The 27,286-nt window shown below is 39.5% G+C and overlaps 1 protein-coding gene across 10 annotated transcripts; it reads right to left on the bottom strand.

Annotated features, from left to right (window-relative positions):
* Positions 1–558: 558 nt before the first annotated feature.
* CHODL (chondrolectin) lies at positions 559–26,257 on the bottom strand. 10 transcript variants are annotated; one of them, XM_015629228.2, is made up of 8 exons: positions 26,061–26,257; positions 11,677–11,989; positions 10,813–10,970; positions 7,056–7,103; positions 6,603–6,686; positions 5,174–5,276; positions 2,657–2,735; positions 559–1,102 (listed from the first exon to the last, which is right to left on the bottom strand). In XM_015629228.2, the coding sequence occupies exons 1-8, from the start codon at positions 26,149–26,151 to the stop codon at positions 1,100–1,102; spliced, it is 879 nt and encodes a 292-aa protein (XP_015484714.1). In that variant the 5' UTR covers positions 26,152–26,257; the 3' UTR covers positions 559–1,099. The 10 variants fall into 10 exon arrangements, 9 of the variants coding, with proteins under 9 accessions (XP_015484714.1, XP_015484634.1, XP_018864292.1 ...); XM_015629312.2 differs by lacking the exon at positions 2,657–2,735 and adding an exon at positions 2,867–2,939 and having other exon boundaries at positions 1,016–1,102; XM_019008738.1 differs by lacking the exon at positions 559–1,102 and adding an exon at positions 2,867–2,939.
* Positions 26,258–27,286: the final 1,029 nt, after the last annotated feature.

Genomic DNA, 27,286 nt, shown 5'->3' with positions numbered 1-27,286 from the left:
GTTACCTCTAAATCTGTCCATCAATTAATATAATTAATGTATTTCTAGATAATAGTCTGAGTAATGCTGGAATCAATCTATGAGTGCACTTCCAAGAAAAAGCCCATGTCTTTTCTTTGTTCCAACATTATACTATTCCTAACTATTACTTATATTTAAATACCTTTTAATGTCTTTTTTATGTAGACTTACTGAAACAGTGATTTTCATCTTAAACTCTTGCCCACTGTGATTTTTTTTTCCATCAGAAAATTATTTTACTCAAGTAACAACTAATAGCTGCCTTTAAAGGACACACCATTAATGAGATATCACTTTCCAAGTTATTTATGTTGACCTTGGGCCAATATGACAAAAAGTTATTGTCATTCCCTGGCAGAATGAACTCATTCTGTGACAGCAAAGGACTTTGATGAATCCTTGAATTTTGCCACATCAGGCTGATGACACAACATGATGGCTGTTTCTGTCAGCAACCGTGTTAATATTTAATAAAATAATACTTGTTCCCGAGGTTCAAAAACTATGTTAAGTGTGCAAATAAATACTAAACAAATATCTTGTATCAAACTTTTATGCAAAGATAAATAATTGTTACACTGTAAAATTGTCATTTCCATTTACTGTACATTGACTACAATACAATGCATGAGAGACTAAAAGAAACAGAGGAGGTTTGTTTAACTACAAACAGTCTTAAAACTGACATACATTGTGGATATTTCCCCATAAAAACTTCAAATGCTCTATTCATTTCATTGCTCACAACTGGCTAACTTACATCTCTTAGCAAAATAAACACATACCCTTTATTTAGCATGGCATATTTTGTTACTGAATTAATAAACAAACATTATATAAAAATGATGTGAACATTTGCCTCAAGGGGGAGCTTACAGTTCATTCTTGTAGATCCTTTGCATTTTCAAGCCATTCCAAGCTAATGTTCTTTGATGACATTATAATACAGCCTCACTGCAAAATGTTAATTTTGCTCTGTTTTCAGTCAGTAAATCATTATACCTCCATGCTACTGTCCTTCCTAGACGTCTTTGAAATCCATAGTGTGGACTGGTTTGGACTGGTTTTTGTTCTTCCTTTACTGAAAAATAAAAATATAAATTATTTTCAGTGCATGTGTGCCTCTGCAGTCCTGATTCAGCTTTGTGATCAGACCTGAGTGTTCCATCCCTGGATCTCAAGGCCACATTTGGTGCTTTCACAGTGTGAATTCCCCATCCACAGTGGCACTGTTACCAAAAACACCAGATCACCCTGCTTAGCAGTGCTGCTCCCAGGAACTGTATTGAATTTGCCTGTATGGATTTTATCTCATTTCATTTTTTTTCAGTTCCCACCCAGCCACACCTCTTGTACAGAGCAGTCTTTTCAGAGAAGGACTCAGTTTGACCAGGGCTGGTGGGAGCTGAGCACTTCCCTTGTCTGGGGGGGGACCAGAGCACACACACCCCCCTAAATCTACATCCAAAGTGCAGCCCACCCACCCCAGTGGGTACCACACCCCTGCCCACCCTGGGACACCAACAGGCTCACTGGGCACCCCTGCACCAGCAAGCCTCTTCCCTTCAGGGCTTGACCTGACATCTAATGAAGTGATGGCACATGAATCAGACTCCTAGCAATGAATGACTGTTAGAAAGCTTCCTTGGGGCTAGTTTTCAGTCAAAACTGTCTGAATCAAAACTGTAGGTTTTGTGTTTGACACTTTTTCAATTAAAAAAAAACATAAAACTGGTTCCAAAAAGGACTTGCTCTGCAATACTGCTAAAGTGTTTGCTCTGATTTTTCCAGGGAGCCCTGGGGCACCCTGAAAGTTTATGGCAGAATTTCACATGGCTACAACTGCTACAATACACCATCTTCCCTCACTTAGACTGGTAGATGACAGTGCACTGCAGACTACTGAAATAGGACCCACTTCAGGAGCCATTGCAGCTGCATTTCAATAGAAATGCTTCAGTCTCAGGATAGAATATTTCACACTGAGGGGTTTTTTTCCCTAATGAAATAAAAACCAGAGGAGGAGAAGCAGCCCTACATAACTCTGTAAGGTAGAAACCTAAGAGTCCCAACAGTCCTATACATTCAGTTTTAGTTCTTTCCTAGTGTGTAAACGCAAGCGAGTCTGAGTTGATTTAAAATGTGCTTTAAGGGTTCTGAATGCTACAGTAGTTTTCAATCCCTCCAGACTTACCTCTGAAGCCCTACCAAGTAATGCATTATGTACCTGAGCCCATTGGAGTAATTGAAAAGACTCCCTTTGGCTTCAGTGGACTTTAGATCAGGCCACAATGCTATAAACAAAACAATTGCAATGAATCAAGTAGTTCCAGCGCTTCCTTCTTAAAGAAACGAAGTCACTACTTCCCTCCGGATTAATCTGGCAAAAGCAGGCGTAAATTAATGATGAAAGGCTTTGAATGGAGAGTCCTTGCCACACAGCAGGAACAACTTCTAAACACCTTGGATCAGAACTTGAGCTGTATCAAATGATCTTATCTTCAGCAAACCTTTGCTGATATTTCACAGCTGGTTCAGGAAACAGATTTTAGTGACAAAGGTAAGATGCAATAAATAACTTGAGCATATTGGTGTTTTGACCATCAAATGCAATCATAGAAACTGAGAAATATACCAGGATGGAATTTAAACTTTCTGCAAGGCATTCAGATGATAATGGAGATGGGTCTTTGAAGCAGTTTCTCCTTGCTTCCCTGGAAGAAATGAAAGGGAGAGCATCTAAGCATGAATGAGCTGATCATTTCTGCTAGCTACAGGGACGAGGTGTTGCTTTGCCTTATTACTACCCTTCAAGAGCCCAATGCCAAGCAAAATTGGTCATGACCTTTCAAGCTAGGCATGTCCTGGTTGGCCATGGGTTGTGGCTTTCAGAGGAAAGGTCACCATGCTGTGGAAGCCTAAAAAAGAATGAGAAGTCAGGTTCATGTGGAAAGTTGGGGATCCCTCCTTCCCCAGCAGGACAGAATACCTTTCCTAAAGCTCTGTGGTGTCCAGATGATAAGTTCAAGTGATTGTCTCTTTTTTTAATTTGGTTTTTGCCCAAGAGCTGCATATTTGTGATGAACTAAAATGAATTGCAAGGCAGGTCATAAGTGAAAATTAAAAATAGATAGGAAAGTATTTTTTAAAAAACAAAGTTTTGTTTCAACAGATAAAATACTTCATTTTTTGTGATAGTTTTTTTTATTGAAATGATTTTTTAAATTTCTTTAATTAAAAGTTTTGATGTAACTCAAAATGGACATTCTGGGAACAAAAAACCCAAACCAACCAAACAATAAAAAAGGCAAGCCCGTTTTGCATCAAAACCATTTTGTCCTTGATTTTTCTATCATTTCATCCATCAAACTAATCAGCTAACAGAAAAAAGGGCAATCTTCCAAGGTGAATTTCCAATATCTGCATCATGCAATTTTGAAGTCTTGGAAGTTCAGATGAATTACTTCTGGATGAACTGCTATAGCATCAAAGGCCTGATCAAAGCCCACTGAAGTCAACACTACTATTTCTATTGATTTCAGTGGGCCATGAACCTCTCACTGCTTTCCCAGGAGTATTCAAGGGCTGAAACTTTTCTCAGAAGAGAAGGATCTGCCAGAAAAGGTACTAGGATGTACCATACTTACCAAGAAATCCAGGGTCCCTGTAATTAGGGTTCCAGAATTCAGTTACTATGCAATTGCTAGTGTTATATGTGTTATTCTTTTACTACTCTGCTTTGAGCTTCCAGCCTCCTGCAGCCCCAGTGGTGAGGTTTATGCATAACATTTCAAAGGCTTTAATTTGCCTGTCATAAGACAGGTTGGAAAGTGTACATTTCCCCTTTCTTTATAGAAAATGCATAAAATAAAAACAATCAAGTTTGTTATGCAGACTTTGTAACATCTTTATGGCCACTTTTTTCAACGAGACATGGCAGCAAGGAGTACTGCAAATATCACTGCACTCACTCATACAGACAGAAACAGCCTTTACATTTGGAGTGCTTCCTCACACAAAATAAGTTACTGCAGCTATTGGCAGGAAATATAAAGCAAAAACCATGAGAAAAAATAAAGGTTAAAAATAAGGAGGACTTTTTTATTTTGATTTATTAAAATAGTGATATCATATTTCTTTTAGCTATTCCTGCTCTTCAAGAGAGACAACAGATTATGAATCTGGTAATTGCTCTTGATATTTTACCAAAGTAGCATTTATCTATGTGATAAATGAATTTATATTTATACATTTATAACAATCTATAAGACATATTTCAGTTTAAACTCTTCTGGATTACATTAACTTGAAAACACTTCCTGAACTAAAGGATGAAAATTATATTTGAAAGCTTCAGAAATACTAGTTAAAAAAAAATCAATTATTTGTCATATCATGTCTGTCATATCTTTATGCATCTATATCATATTTTGAAAAAATTAAAAGTCCAAAGAATTTTAAAGCATGAAGCAAATTATATGGTATTTCAAAGGCTGAAATGTTTCCTTTTTGCATAACAGTTCACCTGCTTGATACCACAGCTATGAACACATATCTATTTATTTTATGCATCCTCTTTAGCACATATGTGATGTACAAAGGATGTCACACTGGTGTGTGGCTCAAAGCAAGCTTTTGCTTTTCAGTTTCAGTGCTCCAGTGGTGCATCTGGTATTTGTATGGTATGTGCAGTGGAGTAGGATTAAGCAGCTGCTGGCCCTTAGGTTTGTCCTTGGAATAAATTTTTATTTCAGGTTAGAAAGTGAGTCCTTGGGCTCACCCTCTATCTGTGAGGGACCCCTCTAGTATTTCCCACAGGTACTTTATAGGGGGTAAGCAAATGAAAGAGGTGAAGTAGAAGTGCTGACAACAGCCCTGCCTATCAAGTGGTCTGCAAAGAGATTTTCTTCAGAAGCAGGTGGAGTCCCAACAGCAGCATACTTTGAGACCTGGAATTATTTCAGCATGTTGTGGAAAAGCCTGAAGGTGAATGTTCAGCTGTAACAGCTGTAAACTACTTGCATTTTAGTAGATGAAAAGGCACTTATTTGCATATTTGGGGACAGATGTAAGCAGTCTTTCAGTAGGAATAGCTTGCCAATGGAAATATGAATTCTGCATTATAAAAACACTATGGATGAATATATTTTACCTTTTATGAAGCATCTGGAAACAGCAAGTCCCAAAAGCCACCAGTATCAACAGCAGTAGTGGTATAGTGGGTATTACAACATATATTAAATTTGGAATTATACCTACAAAACAAAAGTTCTCATTAATGTCTCCCATGTTGAAGTGCTTTTAACTGTGTGAATAAAAACTTGGAGTAAAATAACAGGAATACATTAACTTACACAAAAGAACACATATATTCCCTCTACAGGAAGAGCTTTAAAGGGAGCTCAGCAGTATCAAGAATAAAGCAGCACTTGAGTTATGTGCAAAACATATCTTAAAGTCTTCAATTCTGCCATTTTCCAATTTTGTAATTCAAGATTCAAGTATTCTAATGCAGTTCATTACACAGTACTTTTCTTACAGTCCATTTTAACTGTATACTCAGTTGTCTGTATGTGGATTCCCTGCCCATGCAGGACCACAGGAGGAATGAGCCTGGCTCTCATCTTCCCTTTCCACTTAAAAGACACATATAGCCTCTCCTTGACTAATGAGGAGCTAGAGGTGCTCCTCTGCAGGTCCCTGCACAAAAGGAGTGGGAAATGGTACAAGCTGAGACTCTGTTATGTGTCTACAACAGAGGATGGGGTCTGAACTTCCAGAAGGGTACTGTTTACCAGTAACTATATGCCCATGTTTTACACTAGTACACATTTAATGTACAAATTGTGGAGATTTTCTTACTCATTGTCCTATTTTTAAAATATGTTTCACTAATAAGAATAAATGTGAATATTCAGGTAGTGTTTGAGTTTTAGCCTTTGCACAGTTTGTATTAAATGGTATTATTGATTTCAAACCACAGTTCATCAATATAATAATAATTCATGGTGCAATCCTATAAAATCCAGAGCTGCTCCTCAGACATGTTCAGTTCCTTTAACAAAAGTCATGCCACAATTCTTCCAGTCAGGAATTCCATTCAGAAGATAAATTGCTGAGTGAAGCAGCCAGGGATATTGCAGAATCTGGGCAGTAGGTATCCACTTCCCAAATATCAAGTGTCATCTCTACTGGGAATCTCACTGAGGCACTGAACTCCTCTTAGCATGTGGTTTTCCCAAAACACAGGGTATTTGGGGGAGCTATGGACACAGTGTTTATTCTGTTTGGTGAGGAAAGGAAATAATTTGTTTCCACAGTAACTAAGAGGACTAAGACTCTTGAAATGTCATCCAAATATATGTATTTTCAGAGCATTTCCCAGGGAAACAGACTGTTTCTTCCTATGGATAAAAATGGAAGCTGAAATATAGCTGAATATATATATAGATATATATATGTGTGTGTGTTCATATTATATATTCATATATTTCAGTTAAAATACAACTAAAAATAAAAAAAATCTCTAATTCCAGTGTTAATATTTTTAGCAGGACACTAAATTCATATAAACATGTTACCTGTTTCAGTAGCAATAATATGATACTGATCTTCTGGTTTGCTTGTGTCATAAGGATTTCCTGCTGGCACAGTTGGAAAAATATCTGAAAAGGAGATAAGACATTTTAGGAAACTAGTAAAAAATATGGCCATTATGTTGTTAAATTAATTAATAGCAATTACATTTTAATTTATATTGGGAAAAAAGAACATTTTTATGTTTTATTAAATATATATATAAACAGGATTTTATTACAAAACTGGAATTATAGCTGGAAGAAAGATTACAAGCAATGTTATTCTGAACAACAGCCATATATTTGTAGCTGCTGCTCTCTGAAGAATTAATTTCTCCTGTTTCAGTTCTTAACCATGCCTGTTAAACTTAAGAAATTTTGGAGGTTCTTATACAGCTATCCTTATAATTATGTATTTACCAGTGCAATGGAATTTAATGTGTCAAAATTTCTTACCGTATTCTGGCTCTGCTCTGTCTCCTAATTCTTTCTCTAAGACATTATCTGTTAAATCAATATTTGAAATTGATTGTTGAAGAATGAAAAATGTGTGCAATAAAACAGATGTTTCCATTTTTTTTCATGCAGTATCACAGAAATAGATACATTCCCCCAAACAATAATTGCTCAGTTCTTCAGCATTTCATCTTCTTACCAAAGACTCTTCACAAACTAGTGTCAAATCACCCCTAGTTCATATTTTTTGCTCCTTAGAAGGCTATAATTTAGTCTAGTTTCAATTCTTGGTGCCCTCTGATTTAATGGCTAATGGTTAAAGACTAAGCCTCTGAACACCCCAGCTTCTTAGACGCTGAATGAAGCACCTAACATATCCAAAGCTTCATTTGTGCAGACAATTCTAAAACAATATAAGAAGTTCTCTGTCTCATATAGTTATAGTAACTTAATAGTGCTATGAGACTAGAGTTCTGAGTGTCCTGATAAATACAAACTGCTGGGAGAAATCAAAACAGTGATAAAGCCTACCAGAAAAGGCAATTATTTCACCTGCTCTGGTAAAAGATGTCTACATTTGGCCTTATACAAAGAAAGATGCCAAGATACCCCAAATAACTGAGCTGCTGTCTTTTGACAGCAGGAGATGAGTTTTTAATTTGATTGCTTAACCAAACCTACAGGAGCTGGGCAGGAACTAAATGTGTTTGCAATTACCAACCTATAATTAAATTTAAGATTGCTGAATGATCAATACGATCCAAAGCCAGACTGAACATTACAACAGTAAACGCTATCAAGGGAGGGCTTGGAAAAATAAAAGTGTCTACCAGAAATGCAGCTGCTTCTTGAGCAAGGCTGCCTAATGAGCACTGTCCTGGACTTGCTGATGATACAATTAGATGCAACTTCATCAAAGTCACCCACAAGCTGCTTTGGCCTGTGGCTGGTATCACACACCCTGCATTGAACAGGCAGGAGAGGTGGGAACAGCAACATGCTCAAACAACAAAATGAAATTCAATATGCATGTGGCACTTTAGTACTCCTAGTGAAATGGATGTATTATGCATTGCTAAGAGCTGACATTGAAGCCTTTACAGTGATTTGAGGGCAGAAAAAGGTAGTTTGTAAGACTCACTTGGTTTGAGATAACAAATGTAATTTTCCTACAAACATTGTGTTACTTTCTTCAGGCAGTGAAAGAAATGCCATGTATCTATTTATATAAAATTTTGCATCTACTCCTTTCCCTCCATGTGACAGAAAAACACATTTCTGGAGAATAGTCTGTTCTGCTAAAGAGCAAAATTCCAACAGTTTGAAAAATAAATAGCTACAATTCAGTAGTACTGCATTTAGCTGCATAACAATGACAACACTAACAATAATCTACCTATACATTGTTTGCCTTATATACCTCATTATAAACTAATAACCCATTTCTACCTAGAGAAAGAAATATAAATGTATTTTCACTGTTACTGTTTTTCAACAATCCAAAATAACCAGCATTTTCTCAGATGGTAAAAGCAATAGAAAAAACAATTCTTTATCACATCTCAAGGAGAATGGTGAGTAGTTCTATTAAAGAATATATCTAATTTAAATTTGTTTGCTTTTAAAGCTACAAAATACACCTGAAACCAAACCTTTTTAATAAAGCCTGCAATTTTGACTTTTTAAAAGTGTTGGGTTTTTAACAATATAAAACATTTTAATTTTTCCACATTATTTCAAAATAATTCTAACTGTTGCAAAAGTGATAAAATTGTCGCATTTCCTTGAAGGGCCCATGATGATTACTGATCATCATAAAGTAGTGATATCCACTAACAATTTCAAAAGCAGGAACAGATTATGGGGTTGACAGTATACCAAAACATGTTGATATATCAACTCTGCTAAATATTTAATATTTGCTTGCCATATTAATTGCCATTAATATGTTCGAGACCAGAAAGTGAAAAAGTTATGTATCCACTAAAACCAGAGGAACAAAATAGTCTGGATCTCTACAGACAGATCTCCACAAAGAGAGTGGTTATTGTTTGATCATTAGCATAGAGAAAGAAGGTAGGAAACTGCAGAATTTTATAGGTCAAACAGCTGCTAAGAGTAAGATTTCATACAATCACAGAATGGTTTAGGTTGGAAGGGACCTTAAAAAATAGCTTTTTTCTAACCCCCTGCCAGGGGCAAGGACATCTTCCACTAGACCAGGTTGCTCAGAGTCCTACCCAACCTGGCCTTGAACATTTTCAGTGATGGGACATCCACAGCTTCTCTGGAAAACCTGTGCCAGTGCCTCACACTAAGAATTTCTTCCTACTATCTAATCTAAGCCTATTCTTCAGCAGTTTGAAGCTGTTCCCCCTTGTCCTGGCACTCCAGAACATTGTAAATAGTCTATCTTTCTTCTGGGCTCCCATCAGGTACCGAAAGGCAGCAATCAGATCATACCAAAATCATCTCTTTTCCAGGACAAACAGCCCCAATTCTCCCAGCCTTTCCTGACAGCAGAGCTGTTCCATCCCTCTGATCACCTTGGTGTCTCCTCTGGCCCGGCTCCAGCAGCTCCCTGTCCTTGCTGTGCTGGGAGCCCAGGGCTGGATGCAGCCCTGCAGGTGGGGTCTGAGCAGAGAGGGGCAGAGGGGCAGAATCCCCTCCCTGCCCTGCTGCCCACGGGGCTTTGGATGCAGCCCAGCACACGGGGGGTTCCTGGGCTCCCAGCTGGGCCATGTCCTGCCTCTCACCCACCAGCACCCCCAAGTCCTTCTCCCAGGGATGTTCTGGACCTGTTCATCCCCAGCCTGGATTGGTACAGGGGATTGTCCTGACCCAGGTGCAGCACCTTGGACTTCATCTCATGAAGTTAAACCTCCAAGTTAAATCTCATGGGATTCCCATGGGATGCCTCTTAATTAATAAATGAAATAAATCCATAATTTCATATGCATTGTGACTTCTAGCTTAGTTTTGAAAAACAAACACACTAAAAAATATTTGAAAACATTTGCATGATCCTGCTGAAAACCACATTTTCATTTGCTTTAAGTACCGCCAAGAATAGAAAATGTTACAGGCTCAAACTGGAAAGTTTACTTTTCACGTCCTTTCTGGTTTTGCACCATGTTCTAGTTTACAGTTCACTTTTCCTCTATTGACATACACAGAACTTATGTCATGTCTGAAAGTACAGCCAAATTGCCTAAGATCTGTTTTTTCTGTCACCATCTCAACTAGCATGCATCTGCTTTTCATATCTCTAAGTCTATATGCATGAATGCAGAAATTGTTCCTGCTGTTCTGGACTTCATTCTTCAAGCCATAACTTTTTGAAACAATTACCACACATAAGATGGTATAAAATGGAAGGCCTGCAACTACAAGGACAGTGCAATATTTTTTACAGGAGGACCAAGAGATGTCTAGAAAGTAGAAAATGTACACTTAAAATACTTCGTGAAGTAAGGAAATTAATTAAATCAAAAAATTCTCTGGGAATGCGTGACAGGGAAGCTAACTTTGAAAACATTCTTATTAGACATAAACAGGTTTATTAAAATGTATTAAAAATGTATTTTAATAATTGTTATTGACATATTATATCCCATGTTAATGCCAGCTCAGGCACACACCAAAGGAACCAGTACCACAGGCCAAAAAAAACTTGAAGATTCCCTCATAAACAAAGAGACAATTGTTTTCCCAAGACAATTTCCCACCCATGAAATACAACTTCAGTTTTACCTACCTGGGGCATATTTGCAGATAAAATTGTGCTTCATGTTGCATCTATCATCATTCCATTGATAAAGGTATGGCCCCCCCAGACCAGGGTTTGCAGTTGGCTGATGATACATCACCACACAGGCTTCACTTCCACAGGAAGGCTCATCTGTGTACCAATTTCTAGATTTTTGAAAATAAGGTTCATCAGGATGACAAAGGAAAGAGTTTGCATCAATGAAGAAATATCAACCCCAACAGTCCCATCCTCTTCAAAGACACCCTGTATTTCCCACAATACTTCTGTCAAAGGAGTTTTAAGGCCCAAGCAACACATCTCTGAATATTGAAAAAATACTGATCAAAGCACCTCTGCAGAAATAACACCCTCTGCTTTCCTCCCTATTGGACTCTTATCTGTCCCTTTGTCTTGAGTTCTGTGAGTTGCTGCTACTCTGGCCTTTGGCTTCATCAGTTAAAGTTAAGTTAAAGGCTTTTCAAAAAGGGTAGAAACAGAACAATTTACAGTAAGCACCTCACAATAATTTATTTGGTGGCTGGCTCCCTGATTTGAGGTGGCCAGAGCCTTGCAGAATTTAGCTGCCTGCTTTCAGACCACACCCAAAAGACTCTACATGTGGCAGAACAACCTCCAAACTTCATGCAGAAGCAAACCCTCTGGGTGGGAGCAAAGAAATTTGTAGACTGAAGCCACACAATGCCATCCTGCCATAGCTTCAAACTCAAAACCCCGATTGCCAGCTACCCTTCATCTGGAGAAGTCAAGGGGGAGGTGCCAGACAAACTTCATGTCTTCAAGCAAGGTTTGTCATTTCAGGCTCCACTCTTTTCCAAGAACCCTTCTCAAGAAGCAGTTTCACACACCTACCTGAATGGTGACATACTTCCATCAGCCCACTGGTAGAGGTCGGGGCAAGCACTCGACGTGGCCAGTCCATCACCACTTCTCCACAGCCCAATCCAGAAATCACCATCAGAAACCCCAGAGCCTGATTTGGTGAGGTTTTGCAGCATGTTTTCTATTAGCTGCTGCTCAGCTTCGCTTTCCAAGCTCAGTAAAGCCCCACCATCGATTTCACAGGCCTGGCGGGCTTCCTGGAAGCCCACACGTCTAGACAAGTCCTGGAAATAAGCTAATTTGTAACACGAATGCTTGAAGGCACCATAGCACACCTTCTGGCCTGAAAGACAAAAACATGGGGCTGCTCAGAGTACAGAAATGAAGAGCAAAGCTGCAAGAATAGAGTACAGCACATCATGCATATACTGGTGGAGGACAGGAGGTTTTCTTTCCTGAGCATATTCATGGTGATAACAACGGCACCCCTGAAACCTTTTGCTCTAATTTAAATTTCAAATAGCACACAGTTCATGGGAATCTATGTTGCCATGTCATATGAAACGCTCTAAAACACTGAAGATTCCCAGTAGGTTCTAGAAAAATATTCTCTAATGTTTCTACAATCAGGCCTCTCTGTTATAGCCAGGATCTGTTTGGAGGGTATTTCCTTGACTACTTCATACTAATGGACCAATTTCACTTCTATTGTGTAATCAGAGCTATTCAATTTATTTTAAAAAAATAAATTTCAAATTCACATGTTTAGTGGCAAGAAGCAGCTGGAAATTCTTTTTGATCCCCCAAGTTAACCTTGAAAGGCTGTATATGAGAGGAACTCATAGCTACTCCTCACTACAATGTGCCTAAGTACAACCTGTAAAGCCACACTGGCACAAAGTACAGTAGTTTATTGTACTATATCAAATTCCCATTTGAAAATCTTGTATTTAGTCTCACTTTTAAGCAAACCCAGATACGTGACTCACATAAATAACATTTGAATAAGATTTATCCTGTTTCACCTTAAAAAAAAAATTAAATTGTAATTTGTCACCAGGAAACAGCAACATCCTCACACAATTTAAGCTATATTTAAGTTTTCCCAGGCAATGTTTTTCTATACACAAAGTGTAAACACCAAAGGAAACAAAAAACCTTAAAAGCTACAATAAAGTTCATTCTTTTTTGCATTAGTGTTGTTTCATTTTTGTATTTAATGAGTAAAACATTTCCAATAGCAGACAGCACAAGGGCTGAGATAAAGACATCTCTGTATTTGCACAGAGCATAGTTTCAAGTATTTGCACAGAATAAGCAGATTGTATCAAAGATGCCTTAATGTAGGAATGGAAAATCAGGATCAGCTCTTGACTTAAAGCTAAATCTGAAAGTAACGCTTATTTTTCGGGATTATTTCTGTTGTAGAGAGCTAAATTACAGGGGCAGTAGGGATATACTATGCTTAATTTTCTCGGGTTTCCTACAATTCTTGTAATCTTTCTAGGAAAAAAAAAAACAAACTAACTCTGAAACCTTCACTTTATAATACCCTATTAAAGTTCATCTGGAGAAGGACTATCGGGAAGAAAAGCATCTTTTTAATCTCATTCTTACCTTGTCAGACAGACTTCAGTTGTTTATCAGTAATTAATCTACCAAAATAACACAGGAACAAGAACAGTCTAAAAAAAGGACAGGCTTGTGCCACAGATATAGAAAAAGCCAGGCTCCAAGATCAGGCAGAGGGTGCCAATTTTGACTCTCTCTGATAATGTCCTGACAACACAGTGTATGCCCAAATTTCTTTCCTGATACTTCCCTTTATTCATATAGGTCAAGACCCTCACTCCCAATAAATGTAGAAATGGCCATAGTTGTAACTGGGCAGTGGTGCTGAAGAAGCAAGGTACAGATGTTTTAACAGAGATGCAAATGAAATAACAGGCTTCTTCCTAGACTTCTTTGAACAAAAGAACTACTGTTATCAAAGTAACAACGTGGTAAGTCTAAATGTTCTGAAGTGAGAAATGCAAAAATGAAACCTAGCTCATTCCCTTCCTCGACACAATGCTGAAATTCCAATTTTGTGAACATGATTGATTTTCCCCAGGAGCTCTCTCACTGACAGAGCAGAGTGCACAAGGAAGGAGGAGCTGATCAACATTTTGTTGATCACTGCTGGGTGAGTGACAATGGCTTATTGCCAGAATACTCATGTGCATACAACAGCACAAACATCCAAAGCCTAGCACTGAATTATGCAGGACACTAATCACTTCCAAGGAAAAGTGACCACACCTTTCCCTGTAGCTGAAGATTGGATTCAAAGCATTAATTCAAGATGTACATGCACATTTAGGAAGAGTTCTTTGTCCATTGTCTTATTCTTTTTATTCCCCCAGACAATCTTTGAAATAAGTTCTTCCATGATTCTTTTTATTCTGTGCACATACTCCTCCTTGACATCAAGTAGTAAGTTATGAACAAATTCAGATGTCAAAGGATCCTGGTCACAATTTCAGCCATGCTGGAATGTTCAACCAACTGTGATGAGCAAGCTGACCACTACGGAGAATAATTCCTGCGCTGTTCCTCCCTCTCATGGGAAAACAGCTAACTTTGCCTTTGTAACACACAATCCACACCCCATCCCTGCATGTTTCTCAGGTGGCTGAAGTGCTCCTCTCACTCTCTGTTCCCATGCACAGCCTCTTCTGTGACTCTCCCAAAATCTGACTCAAACCTTCTAGCTGAAGAAATGGATCCTTGCTGGCTACCTACCTGAGCTTTCTCAGGATGCTCATCTGCCTGTCGGCTGCTGCATGGAGATTCAGGTAGAACCTTAGAATTTTAGGCTGGCAAAGACCCTGAAGACCAAGTCATGGCAAGCGCTGTTTCTGACCTGCTCCAAGGCTTGTGTCCATAAGCTGTGCTGTATTCTTGTCTCATACAGAGGTTGTATCAATGCTCAGCTCCATCACCCACACCAAGGAAACCAGGTGGGGCTGTATGGAGCAGCAAGGAGGATGACAAGCATTTGTGATGCACAACACAAAGAGCTGCTGCAGCCCCTAATATGTGCCCAGCTTGCCACTGTTGTGCACTCAAAGCAGGGAGCCCTCTTGGAGCCATCAGCATACAGATGTGAAGGCCCAGTTTCTACCCAAGGGCTTATCTGAAAGGGTGTGCATGATAAAATCTTGAAGCTTTGTGGAAGACATTTTCTTTCTTCCCTTAAACTGACCTGAATAATTTCTAAGGACATCATTTTTATTGCAGATATTTGGGCAGGGTTAAGTAACTGTAAAATCAAGTTTTAAAAAGTGAGAGAGAATTGAACAAATTAAAATTTGCATGAAATCCAACTCCTAAATTACTGCTCTTTCATTTATTGTTCTCTCTACCCATGGCAAAAGAAATCATTTTCTCCTTACAGGATGATCATTTCTGCAAGAATATACCTCCAGAAGCCAACAGAGAAAACAGCAAGAAACAAAGAAATAATTGGCATTAAGACCCATAGACCTAAACAGCGTGAATGAAGTGTGTGAGGCAGAGCAGTAAGCTTTCTGGAAGAAGCTGTGAATTTCTCTTGTTCTAGTTAATTTAATCCCTGTGTTTAGGCAATGACCTACTCTGAATCTTTTCTTTCTTCTTTTGAAGCGGACTTTGAACCAGTTCCACTACGGCAGATAAATGTGTTAATGGAAATCTGCAGTTGTCCCTTAATAGCTGGCAAATCAGTTGACATTTTAGTGCTTTTCTCGGAACACCCTGAGATGTCAGGTTTTAAAGCTTCATTTTTTTCTCTCACTACTAATTTCTGAACTACAAAGCAGAAATAATTTACCACTGAGAAATGACAGAATGGACTACACTGTACAGGAGACAATATAAGTATGGAAATATCAACTCTGTGCTATTTTACTTTATTCTAACATCTTTCAGCAGACTCCACAGTTAGTTCTAAGGCAATATTTTGCTATTTCAGCTGTAAAAATTAAGTTCCAATTTTTCTGTCACAATTGAATAGAAATTAGATTTGTAAGCAAGACTATTGGAATGAATCATGCTAAGATACTACACAACACAAATAATCTTTTTTTTATTTTTTTTGTCTCATCATCTCATTAGCTGATGAAAGCAAGTGAACAGTATTTTCTCCAGAAAGTGCTAGCTACCATTTCCATCCATATGGGTCAGTTTGCATCTTTGTGTGTTTCACAGAAGGTCCATTGTAGAATATTGAGTTATCAGCCTCAGAACAAAGATATTTTTAAACTAAATTACTCATTAAAATATTTCTGCAGATGGGGGGCAGGGAAAAAATCTCCTTCAAGAAAAAAGGGAAAAAGCAAATTACAAGCTGTTATTTCAATCAGTTATATCTCCATTATGTTTTAATAATCGTGCTTCATTAAAAAATAATGGATTATGGATTCCTTGATTTCTGTCATGACAGGAGTTACAGCAAAGTGTCATTTAGAAGCAAAATTCTAAAAAAAAAAAAAAAATCTAAAAAACCAGCTAAAATACCCAGGTCAAAGACTCCTCTCGCTAAGAGCATCAGGCTCATTACTAAACTAAACCCCACAGGCCCATGAGCAGCACAAAGGTCATTTTCAGTGACACACCTGGCTTAGCTGGAGCCTTTGAAGATGTCAGGTAGAAGATAAGCTCCCTGCTGATAAATCCCATCCCTCTTCCTCTTGAACCTTACAAACTAACCTGCAATCCAGGGCTTGATACCATTAGCATCCACCTAGATTAGGTCTGCCACTGCACGTGCACAGCATACGTGAAGAGAAACAAAAATTAGTGCACAAAGCCTGATGTGCTCAACTCCTTTATGCTTTGTTTTTTCACTGTTTTTTCATCCCAAGGCAATGGATTCAGCAGAAAACAAGAAGAACACTTGGTAAAAAGCAACGTGAAATATTTAACATTAACCAGAGCAGTGTGAGCCTGATGGAGACCTCAGAAAACAAAGTGACAAATAAAAAAACAGGGACTTAAGTGAAAGTGATAATGAAATAGCAGAACAGAAGCCTGTGATAACTAACTAAAATATTCTCTGCCCATGTTACGAAGACTAGCCTTGGTCTTGAGCTTGCACGTGCACAGTGACCTCAGGGATGACTCACCAGCATGCAGGACACTGGGCACAATTTTTTTTCACCTGTCTCCTCATCACAGGGCACTCCACACCAAGTCCCAGTGATGCACTCCAGAACATGGCCAGTAAGAGACTAAGTGGTAATAAATTTTCCTAATCACATTTTATTTCAAAGTTGATGCATCTTGTCAGATGGTCTTTGTATCATCCGGTCAGATTTTGACTAGGTTCAGATGCCAGTCATACTTTGCTATATTACATTACTGCTGTTGATGTTTTACTGCATCATATTTGCGTCCATCCACCAAATATATTTTTTTTTTTGTTTCTTTTTCCTTTTAAAAAAAAAAAAGTGATAACATTTCATAATTACATTCTGTCTGTATTTACAATAAAAGCAAGTTGTCACCCTCTCTCCCAAATTTTGTACTGAATATACATCATTCTCTGGCTGAGTCAGTGTTCATTCCACTGATGTTTCTCAGCTCACAGTCCCAAGCTGTTTAAGGAATTCCATGTGCTCATAAATTTGACATTCAAACCTGCTGTACAGATCACATGCCAGCCTGTATCTGTACTGATAGCTTCATAGCTATCTCTTCCATACCTTAGCAGGTACTCTGTCCTCCAATCCTCCTAATCACCAAGCCTTCTGAGAGAAGAGAAAGTCATTACTGATTTATTCTGGATTAGGGGTTATGCCTAAATTGCCATCATACATTTTGTCTTAAGTCATTTCCCAGGGTGACAAATTTTCAAAGGTTCAAATGGTTTATATAAAAAACCCTGAGGGCCACATTTGCCTATCCAACAGCTGTGCTTCAGGCAGATGTGCAGAGCAGTTTGTATGCATCATATCAGAGTCACAAGCATGCAGACTATGTCTAAGGTGGCTGAATGGAGGCTGCCCCCAACCTCTCATGCAAAACTCATCTATCAGCCATTTTTAAAGTACTTCTTGTAATGGGGTATCTTTCTTGCTAAATTCTTGGGCAAGTAAAAGTTATACATGCATTTCTAGATAGCAAATCTAAAATGATAAATATTAAATTTTTTTCTATTCTTGATCAAAGACCAGGTAATGAAACTTCAGCCATTAACCATCCTCTATCTTGTGAATTAGAAAAGATGATGCAAGAGATCCTCAGACACCAAGTAAAAAGTCTCTAGGATTAATGCAACTTTTGCAAAGGAAAAAAAAAAATAGGGATAATGAAGTTTTAAGTTAAATCAAATTACTGTGTTTTAGCATTTATACAGAGATTTAGTACAGTTATGCAGAATATGAAGATATATTGAAGATACATACATGAAGATATACAAGATGTGTTTTTCCTATCTGGTCCCTGTCTTTATTTTTTCTTTTGCCACAGAAAGTGCTTTTGAGTATACATTTATTGCTGAAAATGGGGTTTCACCTTTATGTTAGCCTTTACTAGTTCAGCTATTGTGTTTCTAAGCATTTTGGGGACAGGGAATGGGCTATTTTCTGAATGACAGCTGTCCTCAATAGACCCATAATAGCTACACCTTCAAAAAAATCAAGCAATCAAATAGGAGACACAAAGAAGCACCTGGTAGTGCACATTTACACATTAAATGTTACTCATTCCTAACACCTGGATTTTGTCATCAGCTGAATACAACTGCAATTAAAATTGGATCTGAGAGTTTCCCTGCACAATGCAGCAAGACTGCTGGTCACAAAAATAGTTAAGAGAACACATATGACCCCTTATAAAATGTATTGATTAAGCAGGTTATTTTGGGGGAGGTTTGTCAAAGCCTCTGTGTGCTCAGAACCTGCACTGTTCTAGGTCATGGGAGGATGCAAGAGCATTCCTTGTCCTGCAAAATGTTCTTCATTGCATTAAATAAATTGCTGGGAGAATTTGTCTTTTCCATAGCAGATTAAAAGTTTGTCTGGATTTTCAAAATCCCTGATGTGGTGCTTCAGGCTTGTTCTTGATGTACTGGGAACTGGAATACCAGCCTGCAAAGAAAGCTGCCATCTTCACAGAGCAATGATAGGCTTATTCACTCATTTCCCAAAGTAAAAAACACACATTTATTTCTTATACTGAGCTTCTCAACCCTGGCACACAAAGGAGAGATCTCAGGCCATTGACAAAAGAGCTTTAAAGGAGTAGCTTGATGTCTAAATCTCATTAGAAGCTAATCAACACTTCACCCTCCATAATTACCATTGCAGGGAAACATACGATTACAATTATGTGAATTAATACAGTGTGTCTTCAACTGGAAAATTAATCTCCATTTTTATGAAAATGTTTTAGTCACTGATTCAAGTCCTAACTCAGATTAAAAGAAAAAAAAAAGTCTATAAAGTATTTCCCAAAAAGTATTTCTTTTTTTCCCCCAGGTCAAATCATTAGAGCCCTGACAGCTTTCATTTCTTCTAAGTAAAACATACCTTCATTTTGGCATCAGCTCTGGTTTCAGCTATCTAACACATCATAAATTTAAAGCATGAGATCCATTTAGCTTTTCCTGTAATAACTATTTTCCTTTCTTCTGGTCATGTGAACTTTACAGGTGTATATCACAGGGCTCAGCATGGCAGTCAGCCACTTCCTTCTCTAAGGGGCAAGCTCAGAGTTGCACTCTCCTGGGGATTCACAAAAAGTCCCAACATAGCTGCTAAAACAACCCCTAAAGCTGCCAATTGCCTTCCCTATTTTAAAGAAAAACTTGGACACAGTCAGGCCCATGATAAGACCCAAGTGTCAATGGTATCTATTCTAACTTATTCAAAAGAAGAGGAAATACAGTGTGTTGGAAAGATCTACAAATCTACAAGTCTGTTCTGGGATGTGTATTATTTTACCCAGAACTTTAAAACCTCAGAACAAAAAAGACTCAACCAAACAAAACACTACTGCTGAACCTGTTAGCAGTGGGTTTGCTTTGCTTTGTTTTTTGGGGTTTTTTAAATTCTTATAAACATAGAAGCACATTGGTTAATTCTTATAAACACAGTAGCACGATAATTTTTTTATATCATAGCCTAAAGACACACCAAGAACTCCACAATTTCAGCTGTTTATTAAAAAAAAGCATAAACACTGACAAGACTGCCCCAGAAAAACTGTGGATGTCCCATCCCTGGAAGTGTTCAAGGTCAGCCTGGATGGGGCCTTGAGCAACATGGTCTACTGAAAGGTGTCCCTGCCCATGGCAGAGGGCTGGGATGAGATGGTCTTTAAGGTCTCTTCCAACCCAAACAATCCTATGATTCAAATTAAGTCCATTCATCAATAGTTTTCTGTGTAGCCATGAAGCCCAGAACAGAATTCACAGAAACTTTAAAGACAGACATACTATGGTACCTAAGAAGTTGTTAACTTGCTGTGGAATAGACATAATAGACAAAAATTGTAGTCTGAATGCCTTAAGTATGTGTGCCAGCCTAGGGGAGCAGGGAATAGTTTTATTCTCCTATCCCAAACCAGCAGACATTTTCACAAATACCCAATTTTATACCCATCAGTAGCTTCCCTCAACAGGTTTTCTCCAAGGCATAGATGTAAGCACTTTTGATAGTTTCTGCTGATGGCTTCTTATTTTTGCCTCTAGAATGAAATAGTTCATAACTCTTTGGTCATAGAACCACAAAGTATCACTCAGTTGGAAGAGACACCCCAGGATCACCAAGTCCAACCCCTGGCCCCGAACAGACCATCACCAAGAACCCCACCATTTGCCCAAGAGCATTGGCCAACTCTTCTTGAGCTCCGTCAGCCTTGGTGCTGTCACCACTTCCCTGAGGAGCCTGTGCCAGTGCCCAACCACCCTCTGGGGGAAGAACCTTTTCCTGATATTCAACACAAATCTCCACAGTCAACAGATCCACACTACATCAATTAAATGAAGAAAAAATGAGAAGAAAATATACTCTTTCTCAAATATTTTTCATAGCAAGCACCATCAATTCTCAGTAATTTTCAGTGAAATTTGAATGCCTTTTTTCCAAGTAGGTGTATTTTCATGATTTTTTTTACCAAAGTATTTGCAATAGATTTAGATAATATATGTCTGGGTGCAAATTATAATAATTTCCTTGCTTTAAGAGTTTCCTAGGGTAAGGAGCATTAATGTAGGGAGCTCCTTATGTATTTCAGTACAGGATTGTAGAGTGCTTTCTTTCTGCAGCAGTTCCACAATTAAAAGACAAAGCAAGAAGCAAAATATTGTTCATTCACCTGCTCCTGAGAAGATGGGAAAAGCCAATCCACGCAGAATCTTAAAACTGGTGACAGTTAACTTAAGACAAAAATTGAGGGGAAGTTTGAGGGGAGGAGAGATCTGTTAGAATATTATAAAGGATCATTTATACTAAAAAAAATCAGAGGTAAAGCATCAGTGGTTAATTCACATTACATGTAGTCCTTGAGATGCAGCGTGGAATTCATCTCACCAAACTTTAGTTCTTCCCAATAACCTGTCCATATCTAAATTGGCTTACTGACCTCACTGTGTAGACAACTGAACAAAACAAACACAGCAGTATCTGTTAGCACAGATCTGCAGTATATTCAAAATTCAAAATTAAATTAAATTAATCCCACTCTTAAAATACCAATCTTTTCTTTCCCTTCTTATAAAGTGAGCCCAGAGTCATTAGCTGGATACTGCAGCTACATTCAGATTTTCTTAAAGCCATGCCAACTTTTTCATTAGGACTCATTATTTCTTAAGATTGCTTGGAACTGAAAGTCCCACTGTTTGTCAATGGTGGGAGCAGGGACTGCTTCAGCAAGAGACTCAACTTCCAAATACTGAGTGACTGGTAAGAGTATAGAGTGTAACAATTACTATCAAAGGATTGTTTCATCTTACCTATTGTACAATAGCATCTACCATTTTTTCTGACCCACCAGAGATTTGCAAAGAGAAAACCATTAGTTAGAAAGGAAATAAGTTTCATAAAAATAATGATGTATAGAACCCTTTATGAACCAAAGTATGTTCCTGTGCAAACATCCTATAATCAAGAAGTTTGATCTAAATAGGGTGAGATCTGAACTAGAGTTAAAATGAAGCTACAGAACACGAGTTCAACCAGAGAAGAGACCAACCTGCTCTCTCTGGGAGCAACAAAAGTCAAGTGACAGCAAGCAGACTGTCCATACCATTCCACATGGTTTTTACCATAGCTCCCTCCATGGTAGTTGTTTCCTCTTGAGCTCTTTAGTCAAGTGGAATACTGGGACTTGAAAATCATGAGTTTGAGCTTTGCAATGCCTTTCTTTTTTTTGAACAAAATGCTGGGAGCAAAAAGTTATATTCCTGGGAAAACAGCAAGCTGGTCTGAGACACAGCACTAGGATTTTCCATGTCTTTTTCCTTATTCCTGAACAGAACTGCAGCCTGGCACAACTCTCGCCCATGGGAAATGTAAGTTTCACAGGGTTGACAAAGGGGGAATCACTTCTAATACAGAAATCTGATTCTTGAAATTGATTTAAGTACTTGGATATTTCTATCCTGCTACAGAAGGACTCCTCCACCATCAGATGTCTCATCAAAACTGGGCTCCCATTCCACAGGGTATTGTGGAATTTCTTGGTTTGCAGCAAAGTTTAAAGTGTTTAGTAGAAACACGTATTATATTCAAAAATCATCGCCTCATTTCACTTTAAGAGCCCGGCTCATTGATTTGTCCCCACAGAGACAGTGCTCAGTGCAGCTGGAGAAGGAGAGGAACTAATGCAGGAGTCCATGGGAATTCAAGGCCCATCTTCTTCTCCTGCACTTCTCCAAGTCTCAGCTTTAGTGATTACTGAGACCTTCAACTGAGCAAAAGGATCTTCCACTATCTGGGCATGCCTATCCAAGAAAAGCTTCTCTAGTATGGAACTAAGTGCTGGATATTTCCAACAAAACATGTTCAACACACACCTGTTGCACGTGTAGATGAGATGGCAGTGTTTTTATCAGGTTATACCTTTGGAAATTCTGAGCTGCAAATGTGTCTTGAAATTTGCACTTCACACAAAAAAACCCAACCCACAACTTTACAGTAGAAGGCTTCATCTAGAGAAAATGCTTACACTTTGACAGACAAAACCCAGGTGCAATAAGCAGGTCAAGAAAATTAATTTAAATTAAACTATGCATGTTTTGAGAAAGGGTTTGTTATCTCTAGTCAATCCAGTACCCATGAAGACACTGCTTTAATTCTCTTACTTTGCAGTACTTTATGTAGAACTCAAATCTGATCATAAGCCATGTGAATGAACATATTCACTTCCTTAAAGGCATCTGAAGCAACAAAATCTATAGTTCAGGGGCAACTCTGGTAGTTTCCTAACCCACCAAGTGTTTTTCCTCATTTAGTGTTTTATACATTCAAGTACTATTGCACCAAAATAGACACATACTGTTTTAAAATACTATATCACTCTTTAATCTGCTATTGATGCACAGCAATAACATAGAGCAAAACTTTAGAAGTTGTAGAAATACAACTAGACAAACAGCAGTCATTAAGCTATAATATCTATGATTAATATATAGGCTGTTAAATGATTAGTAATAAGATTAGCTTGCATCTCTTCTGCCCAATAGATACTTAAAGTAATTGCATCTTTGCAAACTGCATTATCATCACTTCATGTTCTTTATGATGTCATGGGACAGCAAGGCAGACTCAGCACTTTCTCCTGAGCCTGCTTTGGGTTTTCTCCTACAGGAATCAATTCTCTGGCAACACTAGCCAGTTTGATATGGAAGCTCACAAAACATCTGTCTAGCTATGTTAAAAATTAAAAACCATTTTGCATCACTGTTCAAAACTTCCCAAATTAAAGATGACAAAGAAATAACACCAAAATGCAATTTTTTTAATGCCAAAAATAGTTTTAATTATATCCTGGGAAATAAGTAACAGAAACCTCAGAAAAAGTAACAGAAACCCTTTACTTAAAAAACAGTATTTCAAAAAGGCAGGACTTTTCTTCTCTGTCCTCTTGACACTGTGATCAAACTGCTAGCAAATTTTTAATTATTGCTAGGTCTGCTGCAAATTTACAGCAGTCAATGGGACTCTTTCCACAAGGTCCAACCAGCAGCTTAGGTGAGTGATAGGAACTATATATTTATTTGGAATGAGAGCAGTGAAATTTTCTACTATGCCAGATTATTAATTATGACTGAAGCATAAATCATTTTTTAGGTCTGTTTAACATATAGACTTATGATTTCAAACATAAGCTTGCTTATGGCCCATAAGTCCAAACTGCTGGTTCTTATACAAGACAGAGGTAAGGTAGATGGGAGCCAAGTGACAGCACACACTGCCCAAATTCTTTTCAGTGGTGCTATTTCTTGCCTGAAATAATGTCACTACTGCTAGTACTACACCTATACTTCTGCATGTGCCAGAATATGGGGGTGAGAGAAATGGTATTGAGAGAAAGAAAGGGAGGGGGGAAAAGTTCTTCCAGTACATAAGAATATATTCAATAAGCATAAATAAATAAATGTGGTTGCTATTGTCTAGGAAACCTTCATCTAATGAATGCATCTTCAACAAATAAACTAATAGTACATAAATGGTTTGTTCTGTAAGTGGCTTCAAACCCTCTCCTGTATTCCACCAGACAAGTATTATCAGCATCATAGTGACATGAGGCTCATTAAATGCTTTAAAATGCTTCAGGGAAATATGGGGCAGAATCTGTGTCCTATCAAAACCCCCAAAGCCTTATGTGCATCTAGGAACAGTTTGGCAAGGCAATATACACATATCACACAGGGCTTTAAAAGCTGGATCTCAGTTTCCTATGACTCAGTTAAACACAGAAGTTGCAGCTAGAAGATTAAGGCACTGGGTTTCCTCAGCCACACATGGATTCCTGCACTAAGACTGCTAATGCCAAACACATCTTGTAGATAATTAATCTTCACTATTCCTCAAAAATAACAGTGTTATAGCAGTCATATAAATTGTAATACTTAGAGCTTTGATGTATCATATAAATCAGTATAATTCACAGTATAACAGAGGTAGAGGAAAAATTTCAGGTTACTGTTGAGGCAAATAAGATTTTCCAAAGTGCTGGAAGTACTACTTAGCTACTGTTTCCTGGAGATCTGTTTTACCAGAAGCCCAACAACCCACCTCTGTTGTACCATTAGAACATACTTCAAATAGAGCATGACCAAAATGGGCCAGTGACTACTCTCCCTCAGCAACAAAGAAAGTTATCTGAATTCAGCAGTCAAATGTTTGCAACAAAAAAAAATAACCTACAAAAAAGTTTTGTTGATATGCTACTGTTACAGCCCCTGAGACAATAGTACACAAATAATTGGCATTGTTCTGGAGACAGTTTACAAAGAGCCGTGTTCTTACCCATATATACACACACATAACTTGCTGACAAGCAGAGTGGGGTGTGTAAATCTTTGTTTCCAGGCAAATGCACGGATGTATATATAGGCAAGTGCAACACACCTCCGAGAGCCTGTCAGCTTTAGTCTAGAGGGTCTGAAACAAAGTAAGCTTAAAAGGAGCCCTTTCATTAAATTTAGCAGCTTCTTAGCATATGTACCTGTACACTGTAAACACACAGTGGGAGTCTACAGTTCTTAAATTAAACCTAAGCTCCAATGTTAGATACAGATTTCTGAAGTATTCTTCCTTTCAGTTTTGAGAGTTGTGGATGCACCCACGCACACCAAAACTATTTATACCGCAAGCTCTAAAAAGTTTACCCTCTCCTCCTAACAATATCGCAGACAGAAATTTCCCTGTCCAGCTGCCAACAAAACTCGGTGCACAAACGTTCCCTGGGAAGACGCTCGATCTCTTTAAGCAATTCGGACTCAGGCACAGCGCGCCGGCACTCAACCAGCTCTAAGAAGACGGGGCAGGACATGACTTGAGGCTGCCGCAGGAGCCCGCAGCCGCACGGAGGGGTGCGCAGCCCCGCAGCATCCCCACTCCGCAGCATCCCCACTCCGCAGCATCCCCACTCCGCAGCATCCCCGCTCCGCAGCATCCCCCGCTCCGCAGCATCCCCCGCTCCGCAGCATCCCCTCTCCGCGGCATCCCCTCTCCGCGGCATCCCCCGGCTCCGCGGCATCCCCCGCTCCGCGGCATCCCCCGCTCCGCGGCATCCCCCGGCTCCGCGGCATCCCCCGGCTCCGCGGCATCCCCCGGCTCCGCGGCATCCCCCGCTTCGCCGCGGGACAGGCGAGCCCGAGAGGCGCTCCCAGCCGAGCCCCCGGTCCGGGTCCCGGCTCCGCTCCCGCACGGAGCACTCACCGCTGAGGACGCGCCCGGCGAGCGCCCCGGGCCCGCACAGCACCGCGGCCGCCAGCACGGCCGCCAGCCCCAGCCCTCCTCCGGCCCCCATGGCGCTGCCCCGCTGCCGGCTGGCTCCGAAAAGCGCTCAGGGCAGGGCGATGACGGCCGGCGGGCGAGGGACACGCACACCCAGCTTCACTACCGCCCTCCGCCACCTCCCCGCCGCTCGCCACCCTGCCTTTATCTGCTTCCCCCAAGGAGGGACCGCCCCCGCACCGCCCCCAGCCCCTGCCCAAGCCCCTGTCCCTGCCCCAGCCCCTGTCCCTGCCCCTGTCCCTTCCCTTCTCCGGAGAAGTACCGCCACAGGTACCCGATGTGCGGTCGCTTCCCTCTCCTGGGTGGAGGCTGCGGGTCCCTCCCAGCCTCGCTGTCGGGTCATTTAGGGTGAGTTACTGTCCCAGTGGTTTCTGAGTGTGATCCAAGCCCAGGTCTGTCAGGGTTTCATATCTGTTAAGGGCTTTGTAGACCTTCGTGTTCCGTGTTTTCCCTAAGAGGAATAGAAGTGTCCTGTTGCCAGCTTGTAAATGTGGGAATATGTATATACAAGTATACACCTGGAAAAGATATATACACACTAGACTATAACTATATATACTGAAATTTTCCCTTTTCTCATTGCTACAGAAGCTACTGTATTTAAATCCACATTGTTCTCACTCTGAAAATGCACTGGTAATTCTCTGGATCTCTTCAAAGGACCACTTTCAAGACTTCTTTGTTCGTCAGTCATGCTGAGGTTTTATCTACAAATAAAGTTCATAGATTTCTGTGATTACTTATGTACTTTGCTTTTAAACCAGATAGATCACTGCAGATGTGTGGGGGCAGATAAGCTTGACACAGCTTTCCCCTGGAGGGATATCCCTTGAATGGGCTGTGATAAGCTCATCTCAACCCTCTCCTGGAGAGATACCCCTTAGATGGAGCCATGTCATGGTGAGGGCTCCAGCTATCCCACCATGCCTTGATGACTATGTTAGTTCTTTGGTTTCCTCCCCTGGTACCACCCTGGATTTCCCCCATAAAAACCCCAGCTCCTGCCCAGTTCAGCAGGGAGCTGCTGTCCCTGGCTGCCCTTCACAGAGCTGCTGGACAATAAAGGCTGTCTCTGTGGAATCACCACACAACACTCCTGTCTCTCTGAGTCAGCCCAGGATAACCTCACAAGCAGAGCTGAAATCACT

This window comes from Parus major, chromosome 1 (genome assembly GCF_001522545.3).
Source record: "Parus major isolate Abel chromosome 1, Parus_major1.1, whole genome shotgun sequence".
NCBI classification, from domain to species: Eukaryota; Metazoa; Chordata; class Aves; order Passeriformes; family Paridae; genus Parus; species Parus major.
The sequence above is the reverse complement of the archived record's forward strand: the minus strand, read 5'-3'. Positions and strand labels throughout refer to the sequence as shown.